The following is an 18,573-nucleotide window of genomic DNA, read 5'->3' as shown; positions in this document are numbered from 1 at the left end:
AGAGTGGAACTGCCAAGTCATATAGTAACTATGTGTTTCACTTTATAAGAAACTGCCAAACTGTTTTCCAAATTGATTACAAGGTTTTACAGCTCCATGAGCAATATATGAGGGTGTCACCTGCTCTGCATCCTCCCCAATATTTGGTGTCATCAGCCTTTTAAATTCTGGATGTGTAACAGAATTTCAATGTGGTTTTACTTTCCATTTTCCTGCTGACTAAAGATACTGAACATCTTTTCATGTGCTTATTGGCCATTTGTATACCTTATTTTATGAAGTGAATGTCCAAATCATTTTGTTGGACTTTTTGTCTTATTATTGACTTGTAAGGGCTTTTAAATACACACACACCCCCATACAAGTTCTTCGTCAGATGTATTAATATTTTTCCTGTGATATCTTTTCTTCGCCTTAGAGATGTATTTCAAAGTCCAACTGATCGATTTCCTTTTTCTTTCTAATTCTTGAATTTTTTGTCTTATCTAAGACATTTTTGTTGGCCCAAGTTCATAAAGACTTTCTTCTACATTTTCTGCTAGATGTTTTAGTCTTAGCTTCTATGTGTATAGAAATGCTACAAAGAGCATTCAGTGGTTAAAAGGAAAATGACTGGTGGAGATGACGGTGATGGTGATGGTATGTGCACTGTCACTGTACAGTGATCAGGGAAGGCCTGTGCATTGTTAACACCTGAGCAAAGAACTCGACCACAGCAAGAACCTTGGAAAGAGTCTTCTGGTTAGAGGCAACAGCAAATAAAATGTCTTGAGGGTAAAATTAAAACAAGAGCAATAAAGCTTGTGTGGTAAGAACAGAGAGGGAGAAAAGTAGATGAAGTCAGAAAAGGAGACAGAAACTTTAAAGACCATGAAAAGAACCTGAGCAAGGAATAACTGACCTAGTGTATGTATGTATGTGTGTGTGTGTGTGTGTGTGTGTGTGTATGTAAAACATATACATGTAATATAAGATATATAAATATATACATATTTAAAGTTATATCTGCTATAGGAGAATTCGGGGTGGACGTAGTGGGTGAGAAGGCAGCAAGACAGGAAAACAAGACGACCTGTTAAGTCCAAATGAAATATATCTGGTGGCAGCAAGTACTCAGTATAGGAATATATTCTAAAGGTAGAGGTGACAATTTGCTGATAGATTAGGTTGGATGTAAGGTAAAAAAGAAGAAAGATTTAAGAGTGACTTCCACGTTTTAACCTCAGCAATGTCATTATCTAAGATAGGGAAGACAGTAGCTGAACTGCCTAAGTGTGGGTGGGGGTTGTTATGGTTTGGACTATTAACTGTCAGATATCTACCAGAGATCCAAGTGGAAATGCTGAGCCGACTGTTGAATACATGACTTTCGAAGTCAGGATAGAGCTTTAAGGGCTCAAGAAACTTACTGAGTGCCATCAGATGATCCCCCAGGGAAAGAATATAGTTAGAAAAAGAAATGAGAACACAGCCCTGAGCCCTCCGACACCCAAAGGTTTAAGTATAGGAGGTCCAAAAGGAATATAAATTTTAAAAAGAGAACAAAACAGTATGATGTCTCAAAAGCAAGTTTTCAAAAAGTTTTAAGAAGGATGGAGGGATGAAAAGATTAACTATGTCAACTGCTGCTGAGATGAGTAATCTTGTAAATGAATACAAGAGAACTGTATTTGGCAAGATGCAACAGTCATTACTAACCTTGATACTAACAGTTTCAAAGGTATAGTGGGGAGATGAGAACATAACTGGAGAGGGTTAATGAGAGACAAAGTGAAGCCAGTAAGTGTAAACAGCTCACTAAAACAATTTTGCCATGAAGGGGAACAGAGATACAGGTAGGAAACTGGGGAAATGGAGTGTAGTGGGAGTTAAAGAAGGGTTGGTGTTTAAAACTTTTTTTTAAAGATGAGAGAGAATATTACTGGTAACTGATAGAAGATGGGATCCAGAGAACAAGTAGAAGGGTCGTCCTCAGGAGCAAAGGCAACAGGAAAGAAGTCAGACCAGGAAGGGTACTCAAATGGGAAGAAGAGCTGCTTCTTATTTTCTTAGAAAAATTAGGAATATGCTTATCAGCTGAGAAGGAAGAGGGACAGGCTAAAGAGGAAGACGTGCAGGAGCTACAAAGTAAAGTCAACAACTGTTTCATAAAAATTATAAATAAGAAACACACAGAGGACGTTTCCATTAAAACAAATAGGGCGAATAATACACACAGACCATTAACAAGCATTTAGTTAAAATTTACCTGCTGTGCAAGCAACTTTGGAGGTGGTGGCAAGTGTGAAGATGGTCCACGTTCCTATTATTAAGAAAAGGATTTTTACAAAGTAAGATAAAAAAATATCTACTTGAAATATTTCTGATTGCAATGTTTTTCAGTGAGACCAAAAGACTGCAAAAAGTAAAACACCTTTATCCTTTTCTCTTTTTAAATAAAAGTACATCAGTCTCTACAAAATAACTTTATGTTCTATACAATCACTCAGCCACTTTAATTAAGGTTACAATCTCAAATTAACTTTAAGAGTAGAATCTTAGTGTACAAATTCTAGAATTTTAGCCCAGGTAATCTGGCTGTGAAGAAGTATGCCTCTAATTTCAAATTTTTATTTACATAAACCCAATATTTTTTCTAATGGCAAACTAAACCTTTCAAATTTATATAAGGAAAAGAAACATCTAAAACATTGGAACCAGATATATATAGACTATTCACTTGTTATTATACATATCAGTGTCACACGCATGCAAATCAAAACATCAAGATATGGTCTATATTTTTCTATTCTTTTATCATTCCCCATTATGCCAGTAAGTTAAAAATCACACAAAACAACAGATTTTATTTAAAAATTACTTTAAAAATCCTTCTTTTCCAGAATTCACAAATTTATTTTCCAATGGCTAACCAATGCCTTAAGAATAAAATTCAAACCTCTTGTATAGCATACAAGACTTAACAACTACTAGTTCTTACATAGCTCTCTTACTCCTCTCCCACGTCAAACTGTTGGGGACTTCTTGATTAGGCCATGCTTTACTATACTTCTCTACCCTGAACATGTTCCCACTGCTTGGAAGCACCCTCTTCCCTCTGTTTACTGGCTAATTCCTGCTTCAAGTATCAAGTCTTTTGTGAAATGTTTTACATAGAATTTTCTAAGAACTATGTGCACCCTATCACGGCACTGTTAGCTACTTACTTTTACCTCCCTGAAGGCACCGATTCCTCCATCTGTTTGGTATGAATTCAACAAATACATGCTGAGTATACTATGAATTACTTAAGTAGGCTCTCTGGAAGATAGCCCTGTTAAATTCTCACTTTGCAGTGCAGTTCTTGCTACATCTTTGAGGTAGGATCAAGTGTATCTGTTGCCCACATACTTCCCCCCTTTTAACAACATTCTTCAAAATGGCTCAGACTACATAGACTGCTCTACTCCCTAGTGTGATTTCCCTACTCAGATAACATACAATTTCACACATGAATACTAACTAGGATTTACAAAGCATTCAGTAAACTATAAAGCACTTCAGTTATGTTAGTTTGGAAAAACAATTTATCCCTCCACTCTGACATGCCCAAGCTGCTCTAAGAAGGAAGAGTGAAACTTTAGTTTCTACTTTATAATTTTAGCTACTGCATTGATAATTCCTGTTGGTATGGAATAAAATTATGGTTTAGGTCTAGAGCTATTTAAGAAAAAATATATAGTTTCCATTCCCTAGGTCTTTTTCCAACTAACTCTATGATTATGATTAATTCATCCTTGTCACTTGTCTGCAGTGACAAGAATCTCCATGAGTCCAACAAACCTGATTAAGTGGAGGTCCTTTCCCATAGGGACCTTTTGCTACTGATGGATGGGCAGGTATCTGAGAAGATGACTTAGTGTTGAAAACTTCATCTGCTTCTTTTCGGTTTTCAGTGTTTACAGAGGCTTTTGAACCTTGATCCTCACTGAAGAATCAAAATCCAGGTGAAATAAAAAATAGAGTGGACAGAATGTACCACAAGTAAATGCATTTTCTCAACGTAAAAAAGACATTATTTCCATACAATTTCAGGGGGAAAATGTATCAAGGAATGAGATGGTGTTGTAACCTAGCAGTGTTAATTTATTCATTCAAGAAATATATGCTATATATCTATAATGTGATGGGGCCTGGGCTTGGCCAGATTTATCACTACAAGATACAAGATGCGATATAGTACTTATCAAATACGGACACTCACACCTGACACACAATATGATTCCATCATTTTCTATTACCCCCACCCAAAACTCTCATCTGAGCACAACCAATATTCCAGATAATTAATTAATTAATGTATTCTAATTTGTTCTGATTTAATGGAAAAGAGAAATCAAACTACAGTATTTTTAGTAGGCATCTCACAACTGATCACGAAACAGCAGTGTATTATAACACTATGGCTGAAAAATTATACCAATATGTGCATGCAAACTCCTGTTTATCTTAAGACCCCAATTTTTATGTTACATAACCCATATATTCCTGACTCTGATGCCCCTACATTCCAGAAAAAAAGAGAAAAAGCTCCTATTTTCAAAGACCTTATTGCTCCTTGCTAAGTTTAAAAAAAATCAAAGACTTGAAGCAGCTGTTGTAACCCAAGTAATTTTTCTCCAATTTTATAAATATGGATCAGGTCAAGTAAGTAACAAGTTTTAAATAGTCCCAAATACGGTTTCTCAAAATATTTCCAATTAGATGACAAGCATCTAAATAGCTTCTTTTTAAAAATATGTATTTTCTTTAGAAACATCAAACTCTTAATTCCTTGATTATCTGTACTTTTAAAATTTGGCTCATTAATCGCCTTCCCACTCAGTAAAACTCCTTGGGGTAGAATGTAGAAATTCTGTAAGCGGGGAACAAATACCTATTAATGAAACCTCTCTGCGTAAATGGCTCATGTCACATCAACAAATTCATACTATTATTAGTAAGAGATATCACAACTTACCTGTTGTTTTCTTTAGGACTACTACTTCCCTGCTCATCATCATCACTGAAATTCAGCTGTTCTGTATAATCTACTTCCATCTGAGCACCTATTAAATTAAGGAGAACTCAGATTGACTGTTTCAAAGCATCTAAAAACTAAAAGTGCTTAATTAATCTTGCCTCTTACCTGCCCAACCTTCATCAGCTTCAGCATCTAGATTATCAAATTTATCAAGCTCCTTCAGTTCTGATGCACTAAGGATGGAGGGGCGTTCAGGCTCAGAGGCCCATGAAGGAGGTGGGCCTCTTCCTCGAAGGCCTCTAACCAGTGACAGGTTATGAGAGAAAAGGATACTAAGTTTTAATGATACTAAATTAGGAAAATATTAAAAGACTGGAATTTAGTTCATTTCAATTCAGCATTAGTTTTCTATACCGTGATATACAAAATATTTTGCACCTGACATGTATGAAGAGATTATAAAATTAACAAAGAAATTTAAGATAATACATAATTATATTTCTTATGCAGATATTTAATAGCAAAGTTTTCAAACATCTAAAATAAAACAAATATATGTTAAAGGATGATATGGCTAAGACTAATACTAATCTCAAAATACACTAAGCAAAAAAAAAAAGAGAATGGGGGTTATCAACATCATGGAAGGAAGGAGTAAACAAGTGCCATACATTTTTGGGGCCACAATTTTCAGTTTTTAGAATTTTATGTCAGCTGATTTAAAGTTTTAGAAGAATAAAGTATTTTTGTTCTGTCTTACGAAAGTTAGCCAATTACTTGTTAATGGTAAATGCACCTTGAGGACAGAAAAATAAATCCCCATAATCCACTCAACCTCCAGAAAATCTTAACAAGTATACATATACCCTGCAAACTTTAATCATTTAATAGTCTTACTTGTTTGTTTCAGTTAAAGAAGGTGGAAACCTCATGGGACCATGTAGAGGAGGATAGGCCATCCTTGGATACTGCTGAAACATCTGTATAAAAGAAACAAAAATTGATAAAATCTAGCTACCCAGTTATTTTTTTAAAAAAAGATCACCCTGACTAAGCCTGAAATTATAATTTATAGAAATGATTAAAATAAACAGTACTGTCAATAAATAATTTTATCTACTGGTATAGATGATCATTCACCCTCAATAACAAGCCATTTAAATATCTACTGCCTCCAACAAGTCATTACAAATACAGGTAATAACTAGGACACATCTTATTAAGAACTTCTGTTATCCCATTAATTAAGTTACATAAAAATGACTGTGTACTGAAATGAAAAAGTAAAAACGACGACATGCATGCACCCCAGAAAACTTCAGTTTCTTAACCAAGTTCAAATATCAATACTTGACATGATATAATGTGAGACCTCATCCTAATGCAAGAGTAGATTTGCAGATTTGCTGATAAAGAGGAACTCAGTTCAGATAAAAGGATAGTCCATAACCCAACAGAGTTGAAGGAGGAAGTGGGTAGGGAGCTAATTGAGAGATTTTCTATGGGTGGGGCATAGGTGGATTCTGAGTCATTACACAGATAGTAATTATATACAGAGGCGCAAAGATGATGCTCTCCACGGGAACTTGGCTTTGAGAATCTGACTTTAGGAGAATTCTAAGATTATGAAGACAAATAATAACACCAAAGGATTCATCCTATGATTTGGAAGGGAAGAAGTGTCAAGGAGTGCTTGATTATTTACTATTTGCTTATATCCAGGTTAAATTATGTTTAAAAAAATGAAATTGTATTATCTTAAATACATAATTTATATCCTGAAATAGTTTAGTTTTTCTTTAAAAAAAACTGATGAGGGAATTACTTTATACTAGAAGAAAGGCTATGTTTATATGATTGTGCTGTGTAAACAAGAAATTTCTAAGCAGGGTTGGAGCAAAAGTTAATTAAGATAAACAACAGCTGAAACACAACAGGAGACGCTTTTTGTTTGGGGAACACTCTGCAGAATTTTCGGTTGCATCACACTTTACACTGAAATTAGCAAATACACTATTGGAGGCAAATGTTCATAGGATAAGTTGCATTAGATCTTTCTGATTATTTAGGCATAGGTATTAATTTCATGTGGTATTAATAAATGTTTGAAATTTACGAATTTGCCACAAAAACTGCATAAACAGGGGACTCCCCTGGTGGTGCAGTGGTTAAGAATCCGCCTGCCAACGCAGGGGACACAGGTTTGATTCCTAGTCCTGGAAGATCCCACATGCCACAGAGTAACTAAGCCCGTGTGCCACACTACTGAGCCTGCACTAGAGTTGCATACACCCCAACTTTTTAGAGCCTGCGAGCCACAACTACTGAAGCGCGTGCCCTAGAGCCCGCACACCGCAACTACTGAATCCCATGCACTCTAGGGCCCACGTGCCGCAACTACTGAAGCCCGTGCCTAGAGCCTGTGCTCCGCAACAAGAAGCAGTGGTTAAGAATCCGCCTGCCAATGCAGGGCACATGGGTTTGATTCCTAGTCTTGGAAGATCCCACATGCCACAGAGCAACTAAGCCCTGCACCACAACTACTGAGCCTGCACTAGAGTTACATACACGCCAACTTTTTAGAGCCTGCGAGCCACAACTACAGAAGCCTGCGTGCCCTAGAGCCCGTACGCTGCAACTACTGAGCCTGCACGCCGCAACTACTGAAGCCCATGTGCTCTAGGACCTGCATGCCGCAACTACTGAAGCCCACACGCCTAGAGCCTGTGCTCCGCAACAAGAAGCCACCGCAATTAGAAGCCCACACACTGCAACGAAGAGTAGCCCATGCTCGCGCAACTAGAGAAAGCCCGCGCGCAGCAACGAAGACCCAACACAGCCAGAAAAAAAAAAAAAAATGCAGAAACAACTATAAGTTCTCAACACATAATAATGGTGTTTTAAATGTTTTTGTTTAGTGAAACGTTTTATTTGAATAAACTCATTGATGAAATTGGGAACAAAGCTCACTTGGTCTCACCTTTCCCCCTTATCCCATTCCACCCCTACGCCTGGAAATTCAGGCAGGGGTCCTTGGAAGCACAATTTGAAAAATCTTAGGAGACAAGTATTTGGATGCAAATCATTATTCAAGGTCAGGTTAGCACATAAGATTGTTTTATCATACACCCCAAATTTTTAAGAAAATATTTAACAAGTAATTGTATTTAATAATTTATTTCCCTCTACCTTAGAATGGTTAAGTAATAATGATACAAAGAAAAAATAGAAAATATGGTTGGACCTTGACTACTTAGGAGTTAAGTAATAAGAAAAATAAATGTATGAACTAGATTGTTCTTTCCTTTGAGATTAATGGTTTTCTCAAAAAATGTAAAGTTATTTACTTGAGCACATGTAACTTGCCATATAATTTCACAGTAGACTGAGAGCAAACGAATGAATGAGGGCACCAAATCTAACTACTAATTTATAGGAAATATGGGGGTCAAAAGTATATATATATGTGTGTGCGTGTATATGTGTGTGTGTGTGTGTCTGTGTGTGTGTATATATATATATATATATATTTGTTTATTTTTTAAATTTCCCCTGCCCAAGAAGCAACCACTATTAAGTTTTGTTTCTTTTTTCTTTTTGGCTGCACCGTGTGGCATGCAGGATCTTAGTTCCCTGACCAGGGATCGAACCCGTGCCTGTATTGCGAGTGTGGAGTCTTAACCACTGGACTGCCAGGGAATTCCCCTCAGAAGTATATATTAAATGAAACTACAAAGATGGAATCAGCAAAATCCAGACTATGAGAAACTGCACAGGAAAACAAATAAATTGTAATAGATATGCTCCAAAGAAAACAAGCGATAAAGGAAAAGAGGTACCCATAGATAACAAGATTACTAACAAAAATATAAACCATCTCAAGAATAGATGTTACCTGGATCCTAATTATGAGATAATCAGGGAAACTAGAATATTGACTTGGTATTTTAAAAAGAATTTTCAGGGACTTCCCTGGTGGCACAGTGGTTAAGAATCCACCTGCCAATGCAGGGGACACGGGTTCGATCCCTGGTCCAAGAAGATCCCACATGCCGCGGAGCAATTAAGCCTGTGTGCCACAATTACTGAGCCTGCGCTCTAGAGTCTGCAAGCCACAACTACTGAGCTCACATGCCGCAACTACTGAAGCCTGCAAGCCTAGAGCCTGTGTTCCACAACAAGAGAAGCCACTGCAATGAGAAGCCCATGCACCTCAACAAAGAGTAGCTCCCGCTCACCACAACTAGAGAAAGCCCGCACGCAGCAACGAAGACCCCATGCAGCCAAAATAAAAAAAATTAAATGAATAAATAAATAAATAAGAATTTCTTTTTAGGTGTGGTAATGGCACTGTGGACGTTTCCCTAGTCTTTATCTTTTAAAATATAACCTAAAATATATATGGATGAGATGATATATCTAGGATTTTAGTAATCCCAGGTGGTGAGAAACAGGTAAAAAAGATGGACCACAAATCGATAACCATTGAAGATGTATGGTAGTTATGGGAGGAAGAAAGCTCAGGCTTTCTTTTATCATTTCTATTTTTGAATGTTAAAAATATTCCATTATAAAAAGTTTTTTTAAAAAATTCAAGGTATACTAATAAAAACTTTAGAACTAAAGCAGGTATTATCCTTTTCTTGTGCCATGAACAACCCCTCTGGCAGTCTGATAAATCTTACGGACCTCTTCTCACAGAAATGTTTTTAAATGTATAATTAAAAACACAGTATTACTAAGGAAACAATTATACTAAAATTCTGTTACCACAATATTTAAAAAACAAATTTGTGATACAGTAATGTATGTGCTTCATTAAATAACACTAATAACTATTTTGAAGGAATGCTGAGTATAAACAATATTTGCAATACCTAAAAACAATGTAATGTGATATGAAAATACCTATGATCCCTAAGGATAAAACATGGGTACTGATACTTTCTGTGATTTGATTCCTAAATTCATAATCAAAGAAAATTTTAATTTTTAATTAGATGTTAATGAAAATAAAGACTTCAACTTTTTCCCATTCCAATTCTTTCCTTGGAATCCAGATCAAAAACCTCTTTTTTAACCACTTGCTGATTCAACAATACTCACGTAAGAAGGCATCATAGCTCTGTATTGAGAAGCAAGGGCAGGCTGTTGTCCATTCAGTTTAGCCTGTGGAGGACCACAAGCTATCCTCTTTTCCACCACTTTGAGGATATCATTTTGCTCTGATGTTCCAGTCGTGCTTTCATCCTGGCCAGACTTTTCATCTTGGTCAGATGTTAAAGGCGAACTAGCAGATTTACCACCATCTCTCCAACAAGCAACATCTGGTATGAAGAGAGAGAAAAAATAAGAAAAAAATCTGAAAATGGAACAGAGTGAAACCAAACTAGGCACATTTCAAGAGAAGTTAAGCAAGTAAGCATAGTGAAGGAATAGTGAAAGTCTAATCTAGGCTGTACTAGAAATTTAGACTTTGAAGGTGTTTAGGTAGTCAAGAGCAGTGGCTTCCAAAGCAGAGAGGATGTACCTCAGAGCAGCGGTCCCCAACCTTTTTGCCACCAGGGACCGGTTTCATGGAAGACAATTTTTCCACAAACAGGGGGAGGGGGGTAATGGTTCAGGTGGTAATGCGAGTGATGGGGAGCGGCAGATGAAGCTTCCTCACTCGCCAGCCGCTCACCTCCTGCTGTGTGGCCTGGTTCCTAACAGGCTGTGGACTGGTACTGGTCTGCGGCCCAAGGGTTGGGGACCCCTGCCTCAGAGGGTACCACCAAAAGCAAATACTGGGGTCAGGGAAGAAAATATTAGAACTTCCCTATTAAGCTTCACCAATTTTTGATACAGAGATTAAAATCACTGTTATACCTGAGGTGTCCTGAAGAAGGGCAGAGGGAGTTCCATAACCCAGAAGGACTGACAGTGATGCATGCTCTCATTCGTTTTCAGTCTACTATTGCTAGTTACATGTGCCCAAGTGAGCAGATTTAGTGACTGCATTACCTGATTCAACTACACTTAACCAAATAAAAGAGATAAATGGTTTTACAAGGAAACCTTGTTTGGTTCGAATGGTCTCTACCTCCTGCTATTCACACCCTGTGTAGTCCCCTCTCAGCAGTGTACCAGGATTGGTCTGTGTAACCTGTAGAATAAGGCAGGAGTGTTGGCTGTCTTCTCTGAGAACAGGCTATGAAAGCCTAGGGGTTCCATCTCGGGTGAGAGATGTCTGTCTGTCCCTCCTTATTTTTTCTGAGGAAATCCGTTGTGAGCCGCCCACATACAAATGAGCCACCATGAGAGAGCTTAAAACAGCAGCCCTAGTCAAGTCAGCATCGGATGACAGTTTCACTGCAATTCTGCTGACAGAGAACCAACAAAACCTGAGCTAGAACCCCCAGCTAAGTGGCTCCCAGATTCCTGACCCTCAGATACTGTGTGAAATGGTAAGCCCAGTTCAGTTTGTCTTTTTAAGCTGCCAAATTTGTTACACAGCAACAGGTAACTGGTGAAAAGAAACTAAACAAGAGAACAGTGGAGCTGACACATCTATTCCTAATACAAACTCATCAACCACATTACAGTAATTAAAAATAAAAATTAAAAAAGGTGATTTACCCAGACCTGGCAAGAAATGAGCCAAAGAGATAGAAAATGTATTAGGTTATCAAAAACATGAATTTGTAATCATTACTGTAAATAGGAACTTCCCTGTACATGGTACAGGGTTCTTTGAGATATTTGGTGACAACACTATGAATCCAATATAATTAATAAGATGTTTTAAAATCTCTCAAAGATTTTATATTTCTATTTTTAGTTTCTGCTTTATAATGTACATAATACGAGTATCTCTTACTATCCAAATTGACTGGTTCCTCGGTTTGATTTCAGAATATTAACAGAAAGCAAACGAATGGATATAAATTATAAACAAATATTTGCATATTGGGGAGGTGTGCTAAAAAATTTTACTATTGTAAAAATGACCAAATATTGATGTGCAACCAAGTCACCTAGGCATCTTGTTAAAATGCCGACTTTTGATTTAGTAGGTTGGGTGTGAGGCCCAAGACATATACTTCCAACAAGTTCTCAAGTTAAACTGATGCTGTTCATGTAAAAACCATACTTGAGTGGCAAGCAACTACAGTTACTATCTGCCTTTTCAAACTAGGTGAGTCATCATACATACAACAATAGCAGACAGGAGGTTATATCACAAGATAAAACACAAATATAATCTCATTCTGTATTTTTATTAAATAGAAAGTATTCTTACTTGGTGGGCGTAAACTGGGTCCAGGTCCATAGCTGTCATCAACTGATTCTTTTTCTTTTTTTTCTTGATCCCCAGCTGCCTGCAGGCTGGGAAATTCTTGCTGAAAATGACTATTCACCTGGATTCCTATGGATATTTTTAAAAAAACCTTACATGTAACTTTTATACTGAAGATAATTCAAAAACCCTCCCAGGATAGAGCTCTGTCTTTTTTTGATAATTTATTCCACATTTCAATGATGACTGTTTGTATCCATAAAACTTTTAAATTTATCTAGAATTAGAATCCCTTGGAAAGTTAATGAACAGCCATGAGGAAATAAAAATCTAAGAAAGGAATCTGCCAGACATTGTTCCAGTGGACTCATTAAAGATAATGAGGAAAGTAAGGAGAATTTCACTTGTTTCTCTTTTATTATGACTCCTTTCATTTTCAACATAAGTAAAATTCCTTTACTAATAAATAACTCTAAGAATCAGTTCAAATAATACTGCTAAAATAGAATTTATGAATCAACACTACAAGTATCATGGTGAGACTAAAATGCTTCATTTTAATTTATTGCAGAGATACTGATTGCACCTCACTATTCACTCATTCACCTATCTACCTACCTGCCCGCCTATTTATTTTTATACTTCCATATATTTAAAAGAGCTGATTTTATTAGCTTGAGGGCCCAGATGGGTTTTTCCATACAATGTTTTATAGATATGTTTTGCAAGTGGGAAAATTAAGTTTTGTTGGGGATTCCAATCATTTCTAGTAGGGAGGGAAGTATTACAGCTACTGTGCTTTATGGCTACTCTCTAGGTCTTCTCTACCACGGAAAGCGTGAACAGCATATTTGAAACAGAAGAGGTTTAGGGGCACAGATGGAAAATAAAATGGTTTCTAGCAATCAACATAACGTCTGGGTACTTTTATGTCTCAGAGCTGAAGGCACAAGATTTTTTCTGGTCATGTAGGGTAAAGACAGAGTAATGTGGGGCACAAGGTACCTTAAAGGCTCCTTCTTTAATCTCTATTATTGGCTCATACATGGCTCTTAACACTGAAACTTAAGTAGCCCAAGAGAATTTTTACAAGACCCTTTTTTTCAGGGCCTGATAATACCTTTTGACAGTGTTCTCTACCCCTGCCAAAACACCATAATTCGCCCCTTATCTCCTGCATGGCTGTTCAGTAACTATCAAGCCTAACCAGTTTCCCCAGCTAATGTCCACTTACCATCTCCTTGCCCACCTTGCTTGTTACTGGCCCATGATTTGGGAGCAGGTGCTACTTCTGGGGGAGCTGCAACCCCAGGTTTTGGTTGTGCTGGTGGAACTTCTGGTGCTCTTAAAAAAAATATGACTCCATTATTTCAGATATTATATGTTTAAATAAAATAAATATTGCATTTAAACTAAATTTGTATACAAATTATTTTGGCTACATATTTACTCAGATGCACGCCACCATGTTTTCCCTCTGCAACATTCCTTTAAATTTTGTCTCCTTTCATTTCTACCCATGAATAACCCAAGGAGATGACAGCTTTGTTTTTAACTTTGGAAAGAAAAGGGGAGGAAGGGAGGGAGGGAGGAGGGGAGGAGGGGAAGAAGGAAGGAAGGAAAGAAGAGAAAGAAAGATAAAAAAGAAGCACTCATTATTGAACATAGCTACCAAAAATTTGTTTTGAAGAAGTGAACATTTATAATTAGGAATAACATTATAGTCATACATACAGTCTGGATTGGTGGGATTAACCAGGGGCTAAGGCTAAGCAAGCTCTCCATTTGGCAGTCCACAGTTTCACGACTGTACATATTACTGTTAATCAAAAGAGGTAACAGCAACCTGCCTGATGCATCCCCATGAGTAAAAGGTGTTTTAAAGGGGTCTACAGTTTTATTCAATTCTTGTAATGAGTTAAGGCTTAAAAATGAAAAAGGCAGTTAACAGGCTTAAGAAATGCAATATATTTCTGGTATACTTAGATCTAAAACTGACTTGCTACTATAAAATAATTCTATAACAACTAAGAAGTAGAGAACAATAAGTCTTTAGTAAGCTTCACCCAAGCAGTTGTATTTATTATATAAAGCTCCCCAAACCAGAATATAGAAATTTAGTAACAGATATAGGCAAAAAGCATTAAGTATTAATGTTCTTGTGTTATTTTTAAAAACTACCACTACTTAGATTGGTCATTTAATAAACCAAGAGCCCTGAATAATCCATGACACAGAATGCTAAATATTTATTGAATGAATGATGATTAAGCGGGATATTACTAATTCCACGCCAGCTTTCTTGTGAATTCTTTATTCATTCAAATAATATTACTTGAGCACCTATGATGTGCATCAGGTATAGTTTCAATGAATCAGGCAGACAGAAACTCTTAGCTTCATGAAAAGTAGTTAACAGAATCAACTCTTAAATCATTTTAGAAAGAGAATGCCTGATTTGGTGAGGATGGGATAGGAGGGAGCCCGACAGTGTATGATACAAGGAAAACTGTGATTAGCAATTCTGTCAACTGTTCTACCCTGACACATAAAAATACTGCCACTAAACCCACGCATAGGAAAAATTACACAAAAGTTGACTATATAAAACACAAAAGTTGACTATATAAAAAAGGGCATAGCACAACACCTAGCACGTAACGAACTCAAACATAAGTTCCCACAAAGAAAGGGGAATGATTTCATTCTTTAACAGACTTTGACTCACTTTTCTTCTTCGTGTTGCTCTTGTTTTGATGCCCATCCTGTGCCATCTTTAGGTACGATGTTCACATTAGGATCATTGCCTTTGTTTTCCGCTTTGAGACTTGGGAGGTTAGCAGGTGGAGGCATACGCCGTGAAATACCAACTTTTCCAAGACTCTGCAATCCATGTCGAGCTGCAACTAAAGATCAGTAACATCAACTTTCTTAGTAACTATTTTATTCTTAAAACAAAATAAAAAGACAATAGGAATTAACGGGATCTTGAATTATTATTTTCTATTTTAAAATGAAAAAATTAAAACTAAGCCACACACCTGCAACATAACCCAATGTAGAAATTATACTAAAAATAACTATCAAGCCACTGAGCAGCAGATGCTTTAAAAATTCTAACAACTGGGACTTCCCTGGCAGTCCGGTGGTTAAGACTCCACGCTTCTGGGCTTCCCTGGTGGCGCAGTGGTTAAGAATCCACCTGCCGATGCACGGGACACGGGTTCAAGCCCTGGTCCAGGAAGATCCCACATGCCGCAGAGCAACTAAGCCCATGAGCTACAACTACTGAGCCCACGCACCACAACTACTGAAGCCCGTGCACCTAGAGCCCATGCTCTGCAACAAGAGAAGTCACCGCAATGAGAAGCCTGGGAACCACAATGAAGAGTAGCCCCCGCTCGCCACAACTAGAGAAAGCCCACGCGCAGCAACAAAGACCCAAGGCAGCCAAAAATAAATAAATAAATAAAATAGAGTATACAGAAAATAAATAAAATAGAACATACATTAAAAAAAGAAAATTCTAACAACTGAACCAACTCTATAAACTATGAAAAAGAAAACACTGACAATGCTGTTTTTTAATTTTTCCAGGGAATCGATTTTAAACTCGAAACTTCGTACGTTAAAGAATAAACATGATATGAAACAGACTCACAGACATAGAGGACAGACTCATGGTTGCCAAGGGGGAGGGGAGTGGGGGGGGTGAACTGGGAGTTTGGGGTTAGCAGATGCAAACTATTAAATACAGAATGGATAAACAACAAGGAGCTACTGTATTCAATATCCTGTGATAAACCATAATGGAAAATAATGTGAAAAGATTGTATGTATATGTATAACTGAATCACTTTTCTGTACAGCAGAAATTAACACTACTGTAAATCAACTATACTTGAATAAAGTTTAGAAAAGAAGAAATATGCTACCTTTATGTACATAATGAACACTGTTAATGCACCATATAGCTATCATGTGTACATGGTCCAGTTTTCACTCTTCACTGTAAACACTAGGTTCAAGGTATTAAAAAACAAAACAAAACTAAGAACCACAGGACTCTCTAGTCCATAACTAGAAGTGGTAGAATAAATCCACTAATATTTATGCCTATTAATTTCATTGACCAAGTCTCCCTTTTGGAACCACATAGTTTTATTTATTTTCTGATGACAACAAACAGGAAAAAAAACCATATTTTATAACATTTATAAATTTTCAGCCTAAAAAAATTCATATCCCTTCAAAGATGTGTACGTATATAAAAAGCCCAATGTAAACAGAGCTGCATTAACATATGTTTGACCTAGATCCTAATAGCAATAGCCCTAGTGTGTCATTTACAGTAATAAAACAAAACCATGAAAACTATAAAAAATATAAATGCCACTTGATTTTACTCACCTGTGGTTTTCTGAGTTTCTAATGATTTACCCTTGTAAGTATTAAATAAACTGAGTGTCGCATACTTTTTCCCATCCTTTGCTTTTGTGTTCTGGCCTGACTTCTCCGACATTTCAGTGGAAACTCATCGAGTCCAGAACGTCCTGCCACACCCCTTAAAACCAGTCTTTAAGATGCACATAAGAAAGAAAAACAAGGAGGAAAACTTTAGAATTAGTTTACTAAATGCTGTTAGTAAATTCAAATGTTCACAGAAATTCTGAAAAATAAAAACATGAGAAATTAAGTCAATCTTCAATAACTCACATCAACAATAATTTCAAGAGCCTGTAAAATTCCAACAACCAAAATGTGACAAAATTAATCAAAATAAACTTCCATGTGCTTGGTGAGTATATTGTTTATGATTTGTAACCATTTAACTACACTATAGAGAATAAGGGTTTCAATCCATACTGAGATGAACAGTTCAAATACAGTGAATCTATGGATAATGTCTTTCTATTTAATAAACAAATATCATTCAACTTAATAGGGTTAAAATGACTGGCATGATCAGCTTACACATATGGAATCCAAACATGACAGAAGGATAACATCATTTCCCTATAAACTGCATGCCTGTGTTTTCAGGCAGTATGTGTCTAACAAAGATCTATTAGTTTAACAGTTTAGAATAGAAAGAACATTCTATTTTCTCGATGTTCTGCAAAGGGTAGATACTTCTTTATAAACCCAAAGTACATAAAAACAATATTCTATTTCATGGCTATGGTGTAAGTGTTCAAGAAATGGTGTACACTTGTCAAAACAAATCTCTGTATATATAAGAAGTTATTAGAAGTACATAGTATTTTAATGAACATTCATATACAAAGAGAATGTTCATCTTTGGAACTCATGTACCCAATTAAAAACTAGTTTATTAATAAACAGGGCAAAAGACACAAATTAGCTCTCATACTATTTCCCTTCAATTTAGTGAGGTGTACATTATCAACCTTAGGAGTTGGATTTTTTCTGTTTGTTTTGTTTATTTTGTTTTCAGGGTGGACATAGGACAGGAAGCGGTGAATTCTACCAATAAACCATCAACAGCTAAAAGCATGGGAGCTAAAGATAACACAGAGTAGTATATAATGCAAAAAGCATTCAAAGTCAAGGAATGCCTGTGTAGACCCTACCATCATAAAAATCATTTTATGTACTGGTTTTACATTTGTCAATTGCAGAATAAGCATCACCTGCAGAGACGTGATTTTATATTCATATCACCTGCCACAATATTTATGGCGTTCCATAAAATTTATCAATAATTTTCACATCTGTTATCTCATTTCAGTCTAGTAACTTTATGATACAGTTAGTATTCTGATTTTACAGATAAGGAAACTGATGTTCATAGGTAAACAAGATTGGATTTGAAATCAAGGCTTCTGGGTCAGTCCATTTACACCATGCTGCCTCCTCCCCATGTAACTGTAATCACTTAGCTTCTCCAAGTATACATTTACGATAGACCATCTTTCCTTGAAATAAATTGTGAAAACGACTCATCTGAAACCAAAAGAACTACATTAGTGAATATGATGGCTTACAATCATATGTGGCAGAATGTATATAATTAATTTTATCCCAAGGGTGCTAACGATGACGGTGTGAAGAGAGCTATCTATATACTCCGAGAATCTATCCTGTTGACATATTTTCACCAATAACATGGACAAAGATATACAGGAAGAATATTCAGCTCCAGTGACAAAAGAGGACAGTGCATATTCATCAGACGACAGAACTAAGATTCAAGGAGATCTTTCTTCAAGGTGAAAAAAAATTAACTGACATATAATAAAAAGTCAACTTGTTCTTTCACCCTCATTTG

At 36.5% G+C, this 18,573-nt stretch overlaps 1 protein-coding gene across 11 annotated transcripts in view; it reads right to left on the bottom strand.

The window, feature by feature from the left end:
* The window catches only part of PRRC2C (proline rich coiled-coil 2C), a 98,713-nt gene that overhangs the window by 54,513 nt on the left and 25,627 nt on the right, over positions 1-18,573 (bottom strand). For 8 of the 11 annotated variants that reach the window (XM_082670460.1, XM_082670465.1, XM_082670467.1 and 5 more), the window contains exons 2-11: positions 16,692-16,857; positions 15,010-15,187; positions 13,516-13,625; positions 12,285-12,410; positions 10,109-10,329; positions 5,900-5,982; positions 5,168-5,301; positions 5,000-5,087; positions 3,823-3,967; positions 2,249-2,302 (exon numbers count right to left, since the gene is read on the bottom strand). In XM_082670460.1, coding sequence (XP_082526586.1) covers positions 2,249-2,302; positions 3,823-3,967; positions 5,000-5,087; positions 5,168-5,301; positions 5,900-5,982; positions 10,109-10,329; positions 12,285-12,410; positions 13,516-13,625; positions 15,010-15,187; positions 16,692-16,803 — 1,251 coding nt within the window. In that variant the 5' untranslated portion in view covers positions 16,804-16,857. The remainder of the gene's footprint in view (positions 1-2,248; positions 2,303-3,822; positions 3,968-4,999; positions 5,088-5,167; positions 5,302-5,899; positions 5,983-10,108; positions 10,330-12,284; positions 12,411-13,515; positions 13,626-15,009; positions 15,188-16,691; positions 16,858-18,573) is intronic. The other 3 variants (XM_082670464.1, XM_082670466.1, XM_082670470.1) reach the window with 1 other exon arrangement.

The sequence above is a fragment of the Grampus griseus genome (assembly GCF_964374135.1).
Source record: "Grampus griseus genome assembly, chromosome: 1".
NCBI lineage: Eukaryota > Metazoa > Chordata > Mammalia > Artiodactyla > Delphinidae > Grampus > Grampus griseus.
Note: the sequence above shows the minus strand (reverse complement) of the source record. Positions and strands in the feature narration are given on the sequence as shown.